Source organism: Thunnus thynnus, chromosome 5, assembly GCF_963924715.1.
Source record: "Thunnus thynnus chromosome 5, fThuThy2.1, whole genome shotgun sequence".
Classification (NCBI taxonomy): Eukaryota; Metazoa; Chordata; class Actinopteri; order Scombriformes; family Scombridae; genus Thunnus; species Thunnus thynnus.
This window is the reverse complement of record NC_089521.1, coordinates 11,744,936-11,760,070: the sequence shown is the minus strand read 5'-3', so window position 1 is coordinate 11,760,070 and position 15,135 is coordinate 11,744,936. Positions and strand designations below refer to the sequence as shown.

The window sequence follows — 15,135 nt, the reverse complement described above, 5'->3', positions numbered from 1 at the left end:
CCCCACGTGGATAAGTCCACGACAGAGCATAGATTAGATACACTTGGCAAAGACACACTGAAGCTCAGCCAAACAACATGTGCTCGGCATTTAAGTGACAATTTATCTGCACTTGACTGCACATTCATGTGTGTGACAGAAGTGAGGATGAGACGACAGCAATGCCTTTTAAACGGCTGTCCTCAAACCCCAGCTGACTCTGTCTTTAGCCGCATGACCGTGTGAAATGTCACCTGGCATTTCAGTCCACAGGACACACACACACACACACACACACACACACACACACACACACACCTATTGATAACAGAGCTGCTTCAATGGACCTGGAACATGATAATCTGCCAACAGATGGTTGGTCCCAATATGTGAACAACGCAGCCTACAATGCAGTTTGTGTGGGTGTGTGTGCCAGCAGAAGCTATATTTGGGAGGAGGCCGCCAAAAAAAAACATGCTGAAAACCAAACAAAGGTTAAAGAAGTATAAAGTAGATGACAAATGGCCTCTCTTTCACACTCACATGTTTTATACGTTGTGATGTTTTTCACTCATGGACCTCAGAATTCATTCATTTATAAGATCTGTTAGATCAGACTGAATGAATCATCATTGCAGGCCTCATACGTACTCTTACTCAAACATTATTTCATAAATTTATTTTTCCACCGTCTTTATTTTTCCACCTTTTTTCTGACACCGAAGCTCCATCAGCGCATTTCTGTGGCTCTATTATGCAGATGAGGCTGAGATGCAGTTGCTTCAGGGTGTGTTACAGAGAGCTTCATCTGGAGCTGGCAGTGTCTGTGTTTGTGTTTTAGGTCAGCTCTGCTTAACTGAGATTCACAGGAGAATTAGTGAGAAAATTGTTATGTAATTTCACTTTGGCCTGCTCTTCAAAAAAAAAACATAGTTAGTTACAGTTTTCTACTCAGACCAGCAGTTGCCAATTATTTCGGTGTTGATCAACAAACAGATTGATCAACTAATCATTTCAACTTTATTCTAAATACATATTCAGCTCAGCATCTGTTTGTGATTTACTCCCCCTTAAAGGCAGTGACATTCAAGCAGAAAAACTTTATGACTCTAAAAACTGATGGTCAATGCAGAAAAAGATATTTTTGGCCATCTCATCCTTTCAGCCTCTCACCTGAACAAGCGTACAGTTGCGAGCTGTGGCCTCTATCTTGGCAGTGATGACGTGTGACGTCCAGTGAGCCAGCCAGTAGTCTATGGCGACCATGAGGGAGTGTTTGAGGAGCTGTGATATAAGGAGCATGGTGAGGAGGAGGAGCCCGGCAGAGGACAGGTAGGTGCCACAGGAACGCCAGGGGATGGTGGCTCGCTGGCGCATCACCTGCGATAGATTGTCGTCATCGTCGCTCTCCACGGATTCCTCTGAAGCCAAAACGGAGACAAGTTAAAACGTTTAAGAGGCTTGGTTTATTTTTTGGCCAAATCTGAAATTTGACCAGGATGACTTTTTGATTATTTAGGAGGTAATAAATAAACCTAAAATACAGCCACAAGCGCCAATGAACGGGGTCCAAGCACAAAGGACAGCTTTCAATTTAATATAACCTTTAGAAGAATTTGAAAACATGCCACATGCATAAATTACCACATGGTTGGCAAGTGTGAATTGGCCACCTGGGGATTCAAACCCTTTACCTTTGCAGAAGGTGAGTTAGTGATCGCACCACTGGTGGATGGCTTTCTACAGCCCTTCTACAACTTGAGGCAATGACATCATATGTGCAAAACTTTTGTCTACTTAAAACGCTTACGACAGTCAAAACGTTCACACATCATTCTGCTGGTTTCGGGTGTATTGTCAAATATTTCAGTGAAATTTGTTTAAAAATTTGATGAAATAGAAAATGTTGTGCATACAGTACAAATTACATCAAGATATTGAATATCATTGTGGACTCACCATTCGACCAATCTGAACACCATTTAAAAACTTGATATCTACCATCTAGAGAATGTCTGTTTCAATTTTGATAGCATATGAATGAAGATTTTTGGAGATATAGATGTTAATTGATTTTGCATATTTTGAAAAATATAGAGTGACATATAAATATAGACTTCTGGTTGCAGCAAGGCAAACTTTTGTCACAATTCAGTGGATTTACTGAAAAAATTTCAGCTCTGTAGGACGTACGTGTGATTTATTTTGATTTTTTGAAGTTTGGAATGTGGAATGTCTAGAAATTTAGATTTGTTGTAATAAGCCACACCCACTTTAATTGATCATTACCAAATTTTATGCATCGACTGAGTCATCACCCTAGATCATGCAAACCAAATTTTGTACAAATCCATGCAGACAATTACCAGATATAAACTTTTCAAATTTGTGGCGCCCCCCTAGTGACAGAATATCACAGGACTGCGTAGCGAAGCTCTGACCTAGCATCCGAATACATAGACCAAGTGAGGTTACAATAGCTTAAGAAGCCAATTTTGATTTATGAACGTTTATATAAAATTGAACTTAAAGACACAGGTTTAAAAATATGTGATTTCAAAATGATATAGAATATCAAAAATCCAAAAATGTACTTTTTACGGCAGGGTCCAGATATGCTTTATGCCAACGTTGACACCAATTGTTCAAAATTTGAAGGAGGAGTAGAAAAAAAAAGATTTGGACAGAATTCAAAATGGCAGAAAATCTATCTAGGCGCAAATGGGCGTGGCTTATGTGGATAGACTCATCTGTGAGACTTATGGTTCAAAAGTTATAGGTGAAAACATAAAGTTCGTTTTTATAGCGCCACCATCTCACCAATTTTTTTCTTTTTTTGTCTGAGTAGTGTTTGAGATTTCCAACCTATCTGCCAATTTTGGGAAATGTTGCTGTTACGGTTTCTGACACCCAGGTACTTTTAGGGAACAAGAACGAGAAGAAAAAATAAAATAAAAATAATAATAATAATCCTAGCAGATACAATAGGGTTCCGGCAGCTTTGCTGCTTGGACCCCTGATAATCAATTTAAGTGCTCTCTCCTCTGCTGCGACTCTGACATTCTGCTCTCTGACATTTCTGATGTTACTCCTCCTTTCTAGATATTTAATCATTTTCTCTCTCTGTCCTTCTCTGACATTTGTCAGACTGTTCCTTCCTGTGTCTGTATGGAGACACAGGACAAAACAAGGACAAGTGCAAGCAAAGGGCAAGAGAGAAGAGAATAAAAGGGCCAACGAAGAGGAGAAACCAGAGAGAGACAGAGTATGCTACAGGCTTCAGTATCCATATTCATTCATGCTCTATGACACCAGGCAGATGCTCATTCCCATGAATGCAGTGTTTTTCAGGGGCAGTCATGACACACTGACTGGGGGTGAGGAGCTAATTTTAACGACCTCCCCACCCCTGATGTAAATATATCACAGCACATCATGCAGAAAGCTTTGGAGCATGAGGCTGCATGTGTGAGGCTCAGACAAGCTGGAGGCAGAGAGGGAGCGGGAGAGTTGAGGAAGAAAAGACAGGGACAGAATGACTGGCAGGGCTGAACAGACTACAGCTACCATCATCTTCCATCATGCTGGCACGTTTTAAAAAGCAAGAGTGAGAAATGTTTGGGGGGAAAAAGCGAGAGAAAGAAAATACTACATGGATGATGAGACTCTAAGATGGTGGGAGAAGCTGACACAGCTGCGATTTGCTTGCAGCGTCACAATGCCACAGATGTTATTTGCTTTTTTGTTTTTGCTTTCATGCTTTCTGGCCACACCTGCTCGATCGAACATGAGGGTAAAACCTGGTGCTGGAGCCATCGCACAAGTCCACTCAGGGGTGCCACCAGCACACGGGAGACAACACAGAACACAGATAAAGAGTACAGCCACTGCACCTTAACACCTTCCACTACAGTCGCACGTTTCACAGCAAAGACACACACAGAGAAAGGGTCAGATTGAGTATCTCACAACAGGAGGCTGGAAGAGAGAAGTGCTGTGTCATATCTGGTTGCTGAGAGAAGCCAAGACACAGAACACCAGGGAGAAGAGCAAGGTCTGGAGTTTTTACCACCGATGCAATGTTTGAATTATATAAAAGCACAAGGGATAAGAATGAAATGCAGGGAATTTGTAGTCATTCAAATCATTTATGTGATCACATCAATCCGACACAATTTCAGTCACGTTGTAAATGCTCATGTCATATCATAATTGATGTGACAGCAGCGATTGCACAGTAACACATTTCAAAAATAAAACATGAAACTCCACTCATCCTTATAAAAACCAAACCAGGCTGCGCTGGTCGTTTCATCACCATGAAAATAGGTCCCTTATTATAACAGGGGCTGTTCCTCAGCAAATAAACACAACAGGAAAGGGGAAATGATACTCCACCTTTATCATTACCAGTATACACACACAAACACATTTTAATCAGGCTGAAATCAGTGAAGCGCTGACTGCATTATTCCCAATCATCTCCAAATGTAATCAAGCTGCTGTTTTCCAGTTGTCATGGCGACGGTCGTGTGACATCTCACCTTCTTCATCCTCTTCGGTCCTGACGGCTTCTCTGGAGTACATGGCCCTCCGCAGGTTTTTCCTCTCCAGGTCTGTCATACTGGCCACCGCCTCCTGGAAGAGAGATGATGAAAAAAACATTTTATTCTCACCAGGACACTAAAGACTACAATCTGTTGCCATATTACGCAAAAACCCAGGCAATCAAACTTTAATTCCAGGCAGCACTAGATAGTTTGCGCAGGTACTGAATAAAAAGGTCTTAAATTACCAAAAGCAAAGGCTATTAAAAGCTGATTTGAAGTCATTAAGGATTAATCAGCAATTTGAGTGTTCAGTCATGAATCACCTTCTCAAACTCCTGATCCTCTCTGTGCATCAGGGTTTTCCACTGTTCAAACAGCTCAGGCTCAGAGTTCGAGATGTCCTTCAGAGTCCCTTCAGTCTGGATGGTGCCGTCCTTCATAGCAATAATCTGATAACAAACAAACACAGACACAAAGAAAAGGAACAAATGCAATCTTTTGTATTAGGAGAGAATGGAAATCAATCTTTATGTGTTCTGGGATCCTCCTGAGATAAACTGCATCCCAGATGAGACAAGAAAGTGTTTATATCATAAAGAATATAACAGCTTTACAAATGGACAATTACTTTGACTGTTAAAGAGTTAAAAGGTGTGTAACTCTACAGTTTATTCAGCTGGTCATACCCAGTCTGCGTGTGGTAGGTACTGAAGTTTGTGTGTGACCAACACCACCGTCCTCTTCTCCTCTCTCAGGAGCTTGAGGATGCCGTCCTGCATCAGGTGGTCACTCAGGTGGATGTCTAAGGCAGAGAATGGGTCATCCTAAAAAAAAGATATGAACAGACTTTAATGGTTTTTTAAAAGTGTAAGGGGAGGAGACAAGAATACAAAAAAAACAAGTATGAGTAAAATATTATTAAACATATGTATATCTATTTTTCATTGAGGCTTTGATTCAAGTCTGTCCATTCAGACAAAAATACATACAGAATCACAGTTTTCACCCTAATGATCTAATGATCTCTTAATCTTCATGAATTACTTGATATCATCATGCAAATTGTGCGTCAATTTCTCCAAATGTAATATTTTTGAAGACCTCCTCATACTGATCTTCCACTCTTTAGAAATCCAACATTTAAGGATAGTCTTTCTCAGTATATATAGCAATAATCCTGTCAGTTTTGCATTATGTTTTGTATTTTTGTATTTCAGCTGCTAAATGGCATCTAAAGGGTGATCACTATAAATCAAAACCATTCAAATTGACCACTTCATCTTTCACTTCCCTCCAAAATTTCCAAAACATGTATAACATTATTATAAAGCCCTGCAGTTGAGCTTAAGAAAGCATGTTGCTATTTTTGACACGTAGGAAGGCATCAGAAATAGAATCACATTTGCGTCTTCAGGCGAAGCGTCAGTAGCACAGCTTCACTGTGAATACTGATACAGATAACTAAATGTGCAATCCACTCACTGAAGTCATTCTTTTGATCAAAGATGTCTGTGCACAGACTCACCAGAAAGACCACGCTGGTCTGCTGGTACAAGGCTCTGGCCACACTGATACGCTGTTTCTGTCCACCTGAGAGGATGATGCCCTGCACCAGACGGGGTGTAAAGAAAACATTACTACAAGCTCCCACTACAAAGATGAATGACTAACATCAGTATATCCATAATTGTGTGTGGCACCCGCCCTCAGAGTAACAAAGGAGACCACGGTTTATTTCCTGCATTACTGGTGCATGAAGAAATCCAACATGACAGTGCTCTGGCTGAACACACACACGCACACACACACATCAAATCCTCACTGCCCAGTAACAATGACAAATGATCCTGCAATACGGTGAGCCACAGTGCTAGCTATGGTCAAATTGGAAAAAATAAAAGGGCCACAGAGGAATTCAAGGAAAATCCTAAACTGTACTGTGATACTGACCCGCTCACCGATCTCTGTCTGGTCCCCCTGTGGAAGGATGTCGATGTCAGGCTGAAGCGAGCAGGCCTCGATGACAGCTTTGTATCTGGCGGGCACAAAACAAGAGACAGAAAACTAAATTAATTTGACTGATCCATCATCTTAAATTTTCTGTAATCGTACGCTCAAGGTTCTGAGCATCGATTGGCTGATATGTTTGCAGTAGACCCATAAAAGTCTCTGAGCACAACCATGAGGACTGAAAATGAAAAGAGGTTTTTTATATGAATATTATTACACAGGAAAATGCAACATCTAAACATGGCTGCTGGTATAATTTGTACCACAGTGCATCAGATCAGAGTAAATATTCATCATCCGCTTTAAAGCAGCTAAAACACCAGTGTGCCATGAACTGACATCTTTCCCATTCTGTCTCACTTTTAGCTTTGCAAATGTGCTCACACAAGCTAATAACTGACACATTGACCAACACGGACAGGTACAACAGACACACAGCATTTTTTTTGACACTTTGGCCCATGAAATCTCAACAGTTATGGGATGGATTGATATGATTTTTTTCTGCAGAGATTTATGGTTCCCAGAAGATGAAGCCCACTGACTTGTGATCCCCTGACTTTTCTTCTGGTGAAATAACTCATCAAGTATCAGCTGGATTGGTATGACAGTTTGGTTTTATTCATAATGAGCATTACAGCCTGACAGAGCCAGCAGCATGGCTGTGGGCTCTTAGTGTTTGAAAACACCTAAGGCTGCAGCCCTGTGAACCCATTTGCATTATAAACCTGAGAAAGGACAGCCGCACAGTGTGGGTGAATCTTTATTTTATAGAACATCTCCACAGCAACAAAGCACAACAGTCCATTAGACTCAGAGAGTGCTTGATCGTTACCATAAATGCAAGCAACTGACCTTTCAGAGAGACCATTTGTTGCGAGGAGAATAATGACTGTGTGTAATTGTGTTTGAGTGTATGTCAGTAAAAGACAATATGTGTGTGTGTTTTGATTGTGCCCTAGGAGACGAAACCAGCATGTTGTTGTGTCACGAGTGAGTGAAGATGTAAATGCATTGCACAGAGACACTACACGGAGGAAACTGCACACATTCAGAGAAGAGACAAATCCTGGCTCAAGATGTCTCAGTGTCAAAACCGATTATTTGAAAAGTCACAAACTGGCTCCTTTTACTGGACTCAAACTGCTGACTTAATTAGACATCAACACATCCAATTTAACCCAGTGGCCTCAGGGAGAAAGAAGGTAATTGTCTCTCTTCTGGCTTCGCAGCTTGGCTTGACAACACGTTGATTACTCTGTTATACTATTAAAAGAGAACATTCAACTAATTTTACTGTGGTACTGAGTTCAATACACTTCAATAATTAATGTACACACTGCAGCTCATACATACTGGTTACTAATACAAGTGAGCAGTCTGATTTTTTTCTGTCTGTGTTGTAAACATCTACATACCTAGAAACCCAGAGACATCTAAAAAGTTTATTGAAAACAACTTGGTCAGAATACATCTTTGACCAATCAATCACCTGCTACACTCAGTTGACAGTTTACAGAAAGACCACTGAGAGAGAAAACAATTAAAGGGGACGTATCGTGCACACTTCCAGGTCCATATTTACATTCTGGAGCTCTACTGGAATATCTTTGTATGATTTACAGTTTGAAAGACTCTTTATTTATCTTATACTGGCTCTTTACGCAGCTCCTCAGTTCAGCCTCTGTCTGAAACAGCCCGTTTTAGCTCCTGTCTTTTTAAGCCCCAACTCCTAATGAGCCCACTCTGTTCTGATTGATTAGCTGCTGGAAGCTGCCTGGCTGCTCGGCAGACTTTCAGCAGTGTGTCACAGTATGACTCTGTCCCTTGGTTGCTATTTTCCTCCGATCCAGCAGAGAACTCAGACTCTCTCCCTGTTATATTAAGACTGGACTATGTTGGAGAAGGCTGATTTGAGTTTTTACTCTAAAAGACTATCTGGCATGATATTAAGTTGCCTTTATTAGTTAGTCTGTCTACCTGCACTCCTCCCCAGCTTGTTTTTCCTCCACACCTGCCTTGCATCAAGCCTGTAAGCCCTGCCCTGCTCTCAGTGTTTTTCTCCAGCCTGCTCTTCCCTTCACACCTTCCCTGTATCAGTTTCATCAGCCCTGCCTTGCTCCCTGTGTTTCGTCACCTCACACTGGGCTCCCTCCTAAGCTTCTCCACCCATCTCCCCACCAGCACCTCATCTCCTCATTAGTTCAATTAGTTTTTAAGTCCTAGTCTTCTGTTCAGTCTTTGTTGGATCCTTTGTTCTGGTCTGTTCAGTTTGATCTGCTCATGCTGTATTCTGTTTTTGCATATGTGAACAATCTGACATCATCACGAGGAGGAAGTAGAGGTAACTTTGTAAACAGAGCGACCGAGCAGGCTGAGGCCTGGACTTTTGACTTCAGGGAGCATTTTTATGTTCACCTCAAGTTTTGGACCTTTGACTATGTTTAACGTAGACATCTGACACCATAACAGTATATAAATGACAGAAAATCACAAAAAGCATGATATGTACCCTTTAAGAAAAGATGTCTGTAAGCAGCTCTTAATTCAGCATTGAGTAAACTTAGCTACAATGTTTATGTGCTCTAAGCACTTTGCTCATTTTTGTGTGTGCATGATGAATTAAAAGTATTTCTGGTTGGGAGACCCTGGTGGCCACGACTATAAATCTCAGCGTCACCAGACCGAGTAGGTCAAGGACCTGTGTTACACGATAAGCCCCTTGTCTCTCATCTAATTTCCATTTTCATCATTCATGCTCATCTCTCTACTGTCAACTCGCTAATAAAGACATACGATTCCAAAGAAACCCATTAAAGAACTATCTCTGGTTACGTCACATCGGTTTCCACTACTTGCAGCACACTATCATTGACCTACCCAACACTGGCACCCGTGGAGAAGCCCAGCAGGGTTTCAACCTAAACAGATGTGAATGTCATACTATCAGTTTTTTAAACCACTCAGAGCAGGTACATGAGCTTACCTTGGTTTGATCATGGGCATCTCAAATGTGATGTTCTCCACCACGGTAGCGTTCAACAGCCAGGGCTTCTGGGAAGCGTAGGCCACAGCGCCTCTCTTCCTACCAGAGGTGGAAAATGCAAGCAGAAGTGTCAAACAAACACAATAATGTTCTTTGTATGTTGCAAGTTGTTGTTGTTTCACATATGTGGGTTAAGGTTCAACCTCTGGACCACAGTGACTCTTCAGCCTCTGAAGCTGATGATGCATAAAAATAACTCCAGTCCATAAAGAACTGGTCCAGGTGTAGTAAGTAAGTAAGCCAATATGCAGCTGAGGGTCGGGGGCTAATATGTGAGCTGAGGAAATGTCTTGCTCTCTGTCGTTCTGCTCTGCCAATCTTCCGATAATGGTGATTCGTTTCCATGGAGACCACCAGGTGAATGGCATGCTGTTTTGAGAGCTCACCTGATATCTCCGTCACTCGCTGCATCTCTGTCCGTGGGACTGCACAGAAAATATCAAACACACCAAAACATTAGATAAGCAATACTGTCTATCTGACAATCACCAACTCCACCTTGTTCCTGTAATAATTAACAGAAAACAAACATACACACACTAACCCTAATACTCTCCCCTCACTATGGCAACCACGTCACTGCTCAGAAACCCAAACACAAACAGGCCAACCACTGCCCTACATGAACCAGTCTATCATTAGCTGTGATCTTATCCTGCCTAAAAATATCTCCCCCACCCCACCCCAGTTTTTCTTCCTGTAATTTGCTGATATGGAAATAAGCATCAACTGTTCTGGACACTGACGCATTCAGTTCTCAGAGGATCTCGTTCCTCAGGCTGAGATTAGTACGTCAACACAGGGTCTGAGGCTGTTGAGATGTTTGTTGCTGTTCACTGGTATCTTGTTCATTTAGTGTATGTCTCTCACTGTGAACTGTACAGGCAGGCAGGCTGTTTGGAATGAGAAAAGAAGGGATGTTGCCACATACCTGCACACACACTAAACTTTCTGCAAATGTGTTAATATACTGTATCTCTAGCATCAAAATGTTGGAGAAACTTGCAGACTTATCAAATGTAGAGAAAAACAGATCTGAATTTCTGTTTTATAGTGAGGTGCTGGTGCTTAAACTATGTGGTGAATAATTAAATGGACTGCTGAGGCCATCTGGAAGTGCAATGAAAAATAAAAAATAAAATATATATATATATATATATATATATATATATATATATATATATATGTGTGTGTGTGTGTGTGTGTGTGTGTGTGTGTGTGTGTGTGTATGTATGTATGTATGTATGTATATATATATATATGTGTATATATGTATATATATATATGAAAGGTTCATGATGTTGAGTTGATTCTTTCCATCTCCATCTTTATTGGCTGATAAAGTTTAGAGCAAACCCATTTCAGCCTGAGGGGAGACTAGGGTTACTCAGGTGACACTTGCACCATGTGGCATCCTTCCTTCCTGTCTATCCCTGATCTTGACTGAAGGTGTTTCCCACCAATGACAGATGCAGGGCAAAGAGACAAGGTGAGCTAAAAAAAAAATTAACATTAAGACACCTCGATGCAGAATTACTAGTTCTGTAAATACTCAAGTCACCAGAAAAAAATCCTCATGAGCTGAGGATTTGTTTCTAGATTACAGTAATGTAGATGTAGTTGAATAATTAAATAATTTATTGTGAGTGATGATCAACATCAGTTTGGAGAGTGGGCTTAAATGTTATGTGGCCAAGACTGTTAGAGAAATACTGTACATTATGTTTGCTTTTATTGTTTTTATCCTCTGTCATACTTCAGTTTTATAAATAACATGGTTGTGTTTTATGTCATTTATTGTTTTGTTTTGGGATTTTTGTTTTCCCATTTCCTGTAGAAATAACTCTTACTGTGTTGTTCTTTACATTGTGAATCAGGTTGTTTTTGCTTGTTATTTATTTACTGTTCTATGAAATAAAACCAACCCTGATGAGATTAATATGTGAACAGTGCTATTTTATATCAAAATCTGAGCCCTGAAATGGCTCTGATAAGTAACATGACATTATTAGTGGGGTGATGTACTTTGGAAAACATTTTAAATAAATGCTTCTTAAATGGACATTACATAGTAGAGCAGTGAGTTTTAGTATTTTGTTCACAATGCACATCGTTCATTTTCTCAACTAGACTGTAAAAATGAACATATAATAATAATAACTTTATTTCTATAGCACCTAATACAAGTAAATAAGATCCAAACATAAGATATAAACAAGATAAATATTTACAACAAATACCATCAGTTAAGAAAAAAGCCATAAGATAAAAGTGAGTTTTAAGAAGAGATGTAAAAGATGACACTGAGTCTGCCTGCCTGAGATCTCCCAGCAGGGAGTTCCACAGCTGAGAGACCCGAACAGTGAAGACCCAGTCCCCTTTAGTGACAAGTCCAGATTTTACCATTACCAGGACCCTGCTGGCATAGGCAGGAGCCTGACCATTCAAGACTTTAAAAACCAGCAGCAAAATCTTAAAATCAATTCTAAAACTCACAGGTAACCAATGACGGACAGCAAGGGTTGGTGTAATGTGGTTGCTTTTCTTAGTATGTGTTAAAAACCTGGTGTTTTGTATCGACTGCAGTGTGTCATACATGTGTTATTGAGGAGACATTTCTTGTATCTGCAAAAACACTCAAACCCGTTAACGTTATGATATTTATAGACACACAGAGCCAAGAAAAGTTCTGTCAATGACTGGCTAGACAGGAACAGGGACATCAGCCAGTGGCAAGAGACCAGCTGTCAAATAGTCGGATGTACTGTTGCCAACAACAGGGCCACGTGGATTATTGTGTATGTGTGTGTGTGTGTGTGTGTGTATATATATATATATATATATATATATATGTATGTATGTGTGTGTGTATTTCCAGAGTGATAGATAGTGAATGACAAAGCCAGCTGAGTTACAAATAGAAACCATGATCCACAGTGTGCTGGAATAACACCACTATTTGTGTACGCTAAACCAGTGACAATTATGACCTGTCAGCGTGGCTTTATTTATAATGGGGGTTTATGATATCCACTATTGTTTCAACAGCACTGAGAAGAAAGAGTCAAATATCTTTCCTCAGCAGAAATAGTGCACAGTACACAGTATTTGTGGTTTGAAACTGTTCCTGTGATCCAATCTGGAAATATTTATAGATTTTTCTCCTCTGGAGGTTGCAATTGTTTTCTTGCAATACTTACCTTTCATCTCCCTCAGACTCCAGGGTAGGCAGGCTGTAAAAAATAGAGGGCAAATATTAGTGGAGGTGTTCCTACTGTAAGAAACCTGTGATTGATTGTTTCATTTGCAGGATTAATGCAATTCATTAAAAGTTATTAAAAAATACAGCGAAAACCCCCAGAGGACGAGAGACATTTTTGAAATCTGGTTATTTAAATTGTAAAGACCTGAAACACATAAACTATAATATAAACATAAATAAAGTTTTTTGAGACTGATTTAATGCCTCAAAGTGTACACACACACACACATAGATACATGCATACATACACACACATACACATACACATAACGATTTACATGCAGAGTCCTAAACCCAAAAATCATTAAGATCTGATTGGCTGTTCGTGGCTTTGCACATGCTCAGTAGAGGCAGCAGTGTATTTTTAGGTTTGACAAGTTGACACCTCTCACATTCGTCCTGCGAAGGTGACTCCTATCACGTCTGAGCACAACCAGAGAGCGAGGGCTGATTTACACCAGTTTTGCTGCAGTAGCTTTCAGATGGCAGCCGTTACAGCAGAGAGCACAGCTGTTAGGAACTGACTGACTGACATTTAAGAAGTTCTGACATGCCACACACACATACATGTAAACACCGCTGTTACTGGCTGTGTAAAATAAGAACAAGAAGTAGAAATGAACAGTGACAGCAACTCTATTCAGGAGGTGTAAAGCTGAATTTAAGATGCATAGATACCAGCAACAGAGTTTGAGAATAAACAAACAAAATGTATTTTGAGCTGGCTGCTAAACTTTACATGTTTGTATTTACAGCAGAAATGCCACATATTTATGATAAATATTCATTTTTTGTTAAATCGAAAAAATTTACTTTTTGGGGGGCACATTACAAAACAGGCTAATAATACTAACAATATAAATTTATTAGTTAGTGGTAAAATAACAATCAAGAGCACCGATCAGCAATGATCTTATAAAAAAAGAAAGAGAAAATTAAACAATATTAAATAATTAGATTTCATTGATTAAATGTGTTCATATCTGTGTATCACTATATTTCAGTGAAGACTGGACATGTCTGGTTTTGCTCAAAGGAAGGTGAAGATGGTCAACCTTTCTGGTTATTATTAGAATGAATTCAAGCATTAAGTTTGAAAAAGTAAAGTGAAATAAAAAGGTGATGGGAGATTAAAATGGCAATAGCATATTACATATGCTTCTAACATAGTACATAAAGTTCTTATGTCACAGCTTACATCTGTGTTAAAGGCATTTCACACAACATTTCCATGAGATATTGTGTCCATTTTCACATATAAAACAAACATTATCACATGTCAATTATGAGGGTTAAACTGAACAATTTCTAACAACAAACAGTGAAAACACCCCATCAAAAGATTATCTCATCGGAGCTGATCTCCTAATGACACTTGAAAGACATTGAAGCCTGAACGAACAGCTGATTGTCTTCATCCTGCTGCCAGGAGGTGATGACTCACAGCTTTCATCTCCGACTGGACCACTGAGGGCTATTTCCTCTTCACGTCAATCAACAACTTTAAGGACTCAGTGTTATTTTAGATGGAATTCATGAGAAAGTCTAATCATCAAAGCCTTCTCACAGTTTGTAACTGTCTTTAATAAACTTAAACGCCCATCATTAAACTTAAAGTCTCACTAATGATGACGGAGAGTAATGATGCGTGTACATTGTGATGACCACGCCTGATAATGACACACTGTCTGCCCTCAGACTGAAAATGCCTTCTTATTAACATTTTTTTCTCTTTTATTGTTCTTCAGATCAATAATTAAAACCAGTCTACAGACAATGTACATTATTGATCCCCAACAGTAAAGAGCTCTTTCATACTCTAGTTGTCGGCCAGTTGATGTGTTGCAGTTAATTACTTTAGCAGGTAAGGTTGAGGTCACGACCTCGCCCTCCAACTGGCGTTGCTGCCCAGTTTTGAGACTCTGGACTTCACTGTACATAAGATATCCAGCCTGCACTGTTTCAACTGGATATTGAGGTCAAGATACAAATAGTCATCTGCTTAATGACTGAGAATCTCAGACGCTCCCTGCTCTGTGCCATATTTGGATTGGGAGAGCAGCGAGGGAGGAGGACAACAGGAGCCAGAGGGAGCAGGTGGGTGAGGAAGAGTGTAGGGGGCTGGGGGTCCCACCGATGGAAATGACAGGTTGTGTGTGTGAAGTACGGTGTCACTGGGTCACCCACACAGGAAAGATGCCGTCCTTCATGACCTGTAATTCTTCCCACTAATAGGTTTTAATTAATCGAAATCTCATCAGACTTTATTAAAAGACAGCGACTGACAC

At 40.1% G+C, this 15,135-nt stretch overlaps 1 protein-coding gene across 2 annotated transcripts in view; it reads right to left on the bottom strand.

Moving 5' to 3' along the window:
• The window catches only part of abcc8 (ATP-binding cassette, sub-family C (CFTR/MRP), member 8), a 62,681-nt gene that overhangs the window by 11,294 nt on the left and 36,252 nt on the right, over positions 1-15,135 (bottom strand). Inside the window, exons 18-27 of one of the 2 annotated variants that reach the window (XM_067589252.1) lie at positions 12,786-12,818; positions 9,972-10,010; positions 9,526-9,624; positions 6,480-6,564; positions 6,055-6,135; positions 5,216-5,353; positions 4,853-4,978; positions 4,525-4,617; positions 3,753-3,822; positions 1,153-1,400 (exon numbers count right to left, since the gene is read on the bottom strand). In XM_067589252.1, the coding sequence (XP_067445353.1) occupies positions 1,153-1,400; positions 3,753-3,822; positions 4,525-4,617; positions 4,853-4,978; positions 5,216-5,353; positions 6,055-6,135; positions 6,480-6,564; positions 9,526-9,624; positions 9,972-10,010; positions 12,786-12,818 (1,012 nt within the window). Of the gene's footprint in view, positions 1-1,152; positions 1,401-3,752; positions 3,823-4,523; positions 4,618-4,852; positions 4,979-5,215; positions 5,354-6,054; positions 6,136-6,479; positions 6,565-9,525; positions 9,625-9,971; positions 10,011-12,785; positions 12,819-15,135 lie in introns of both variants that reach the window. The other variant, XM_067589253.1, reaches the window with a different exon arrangement.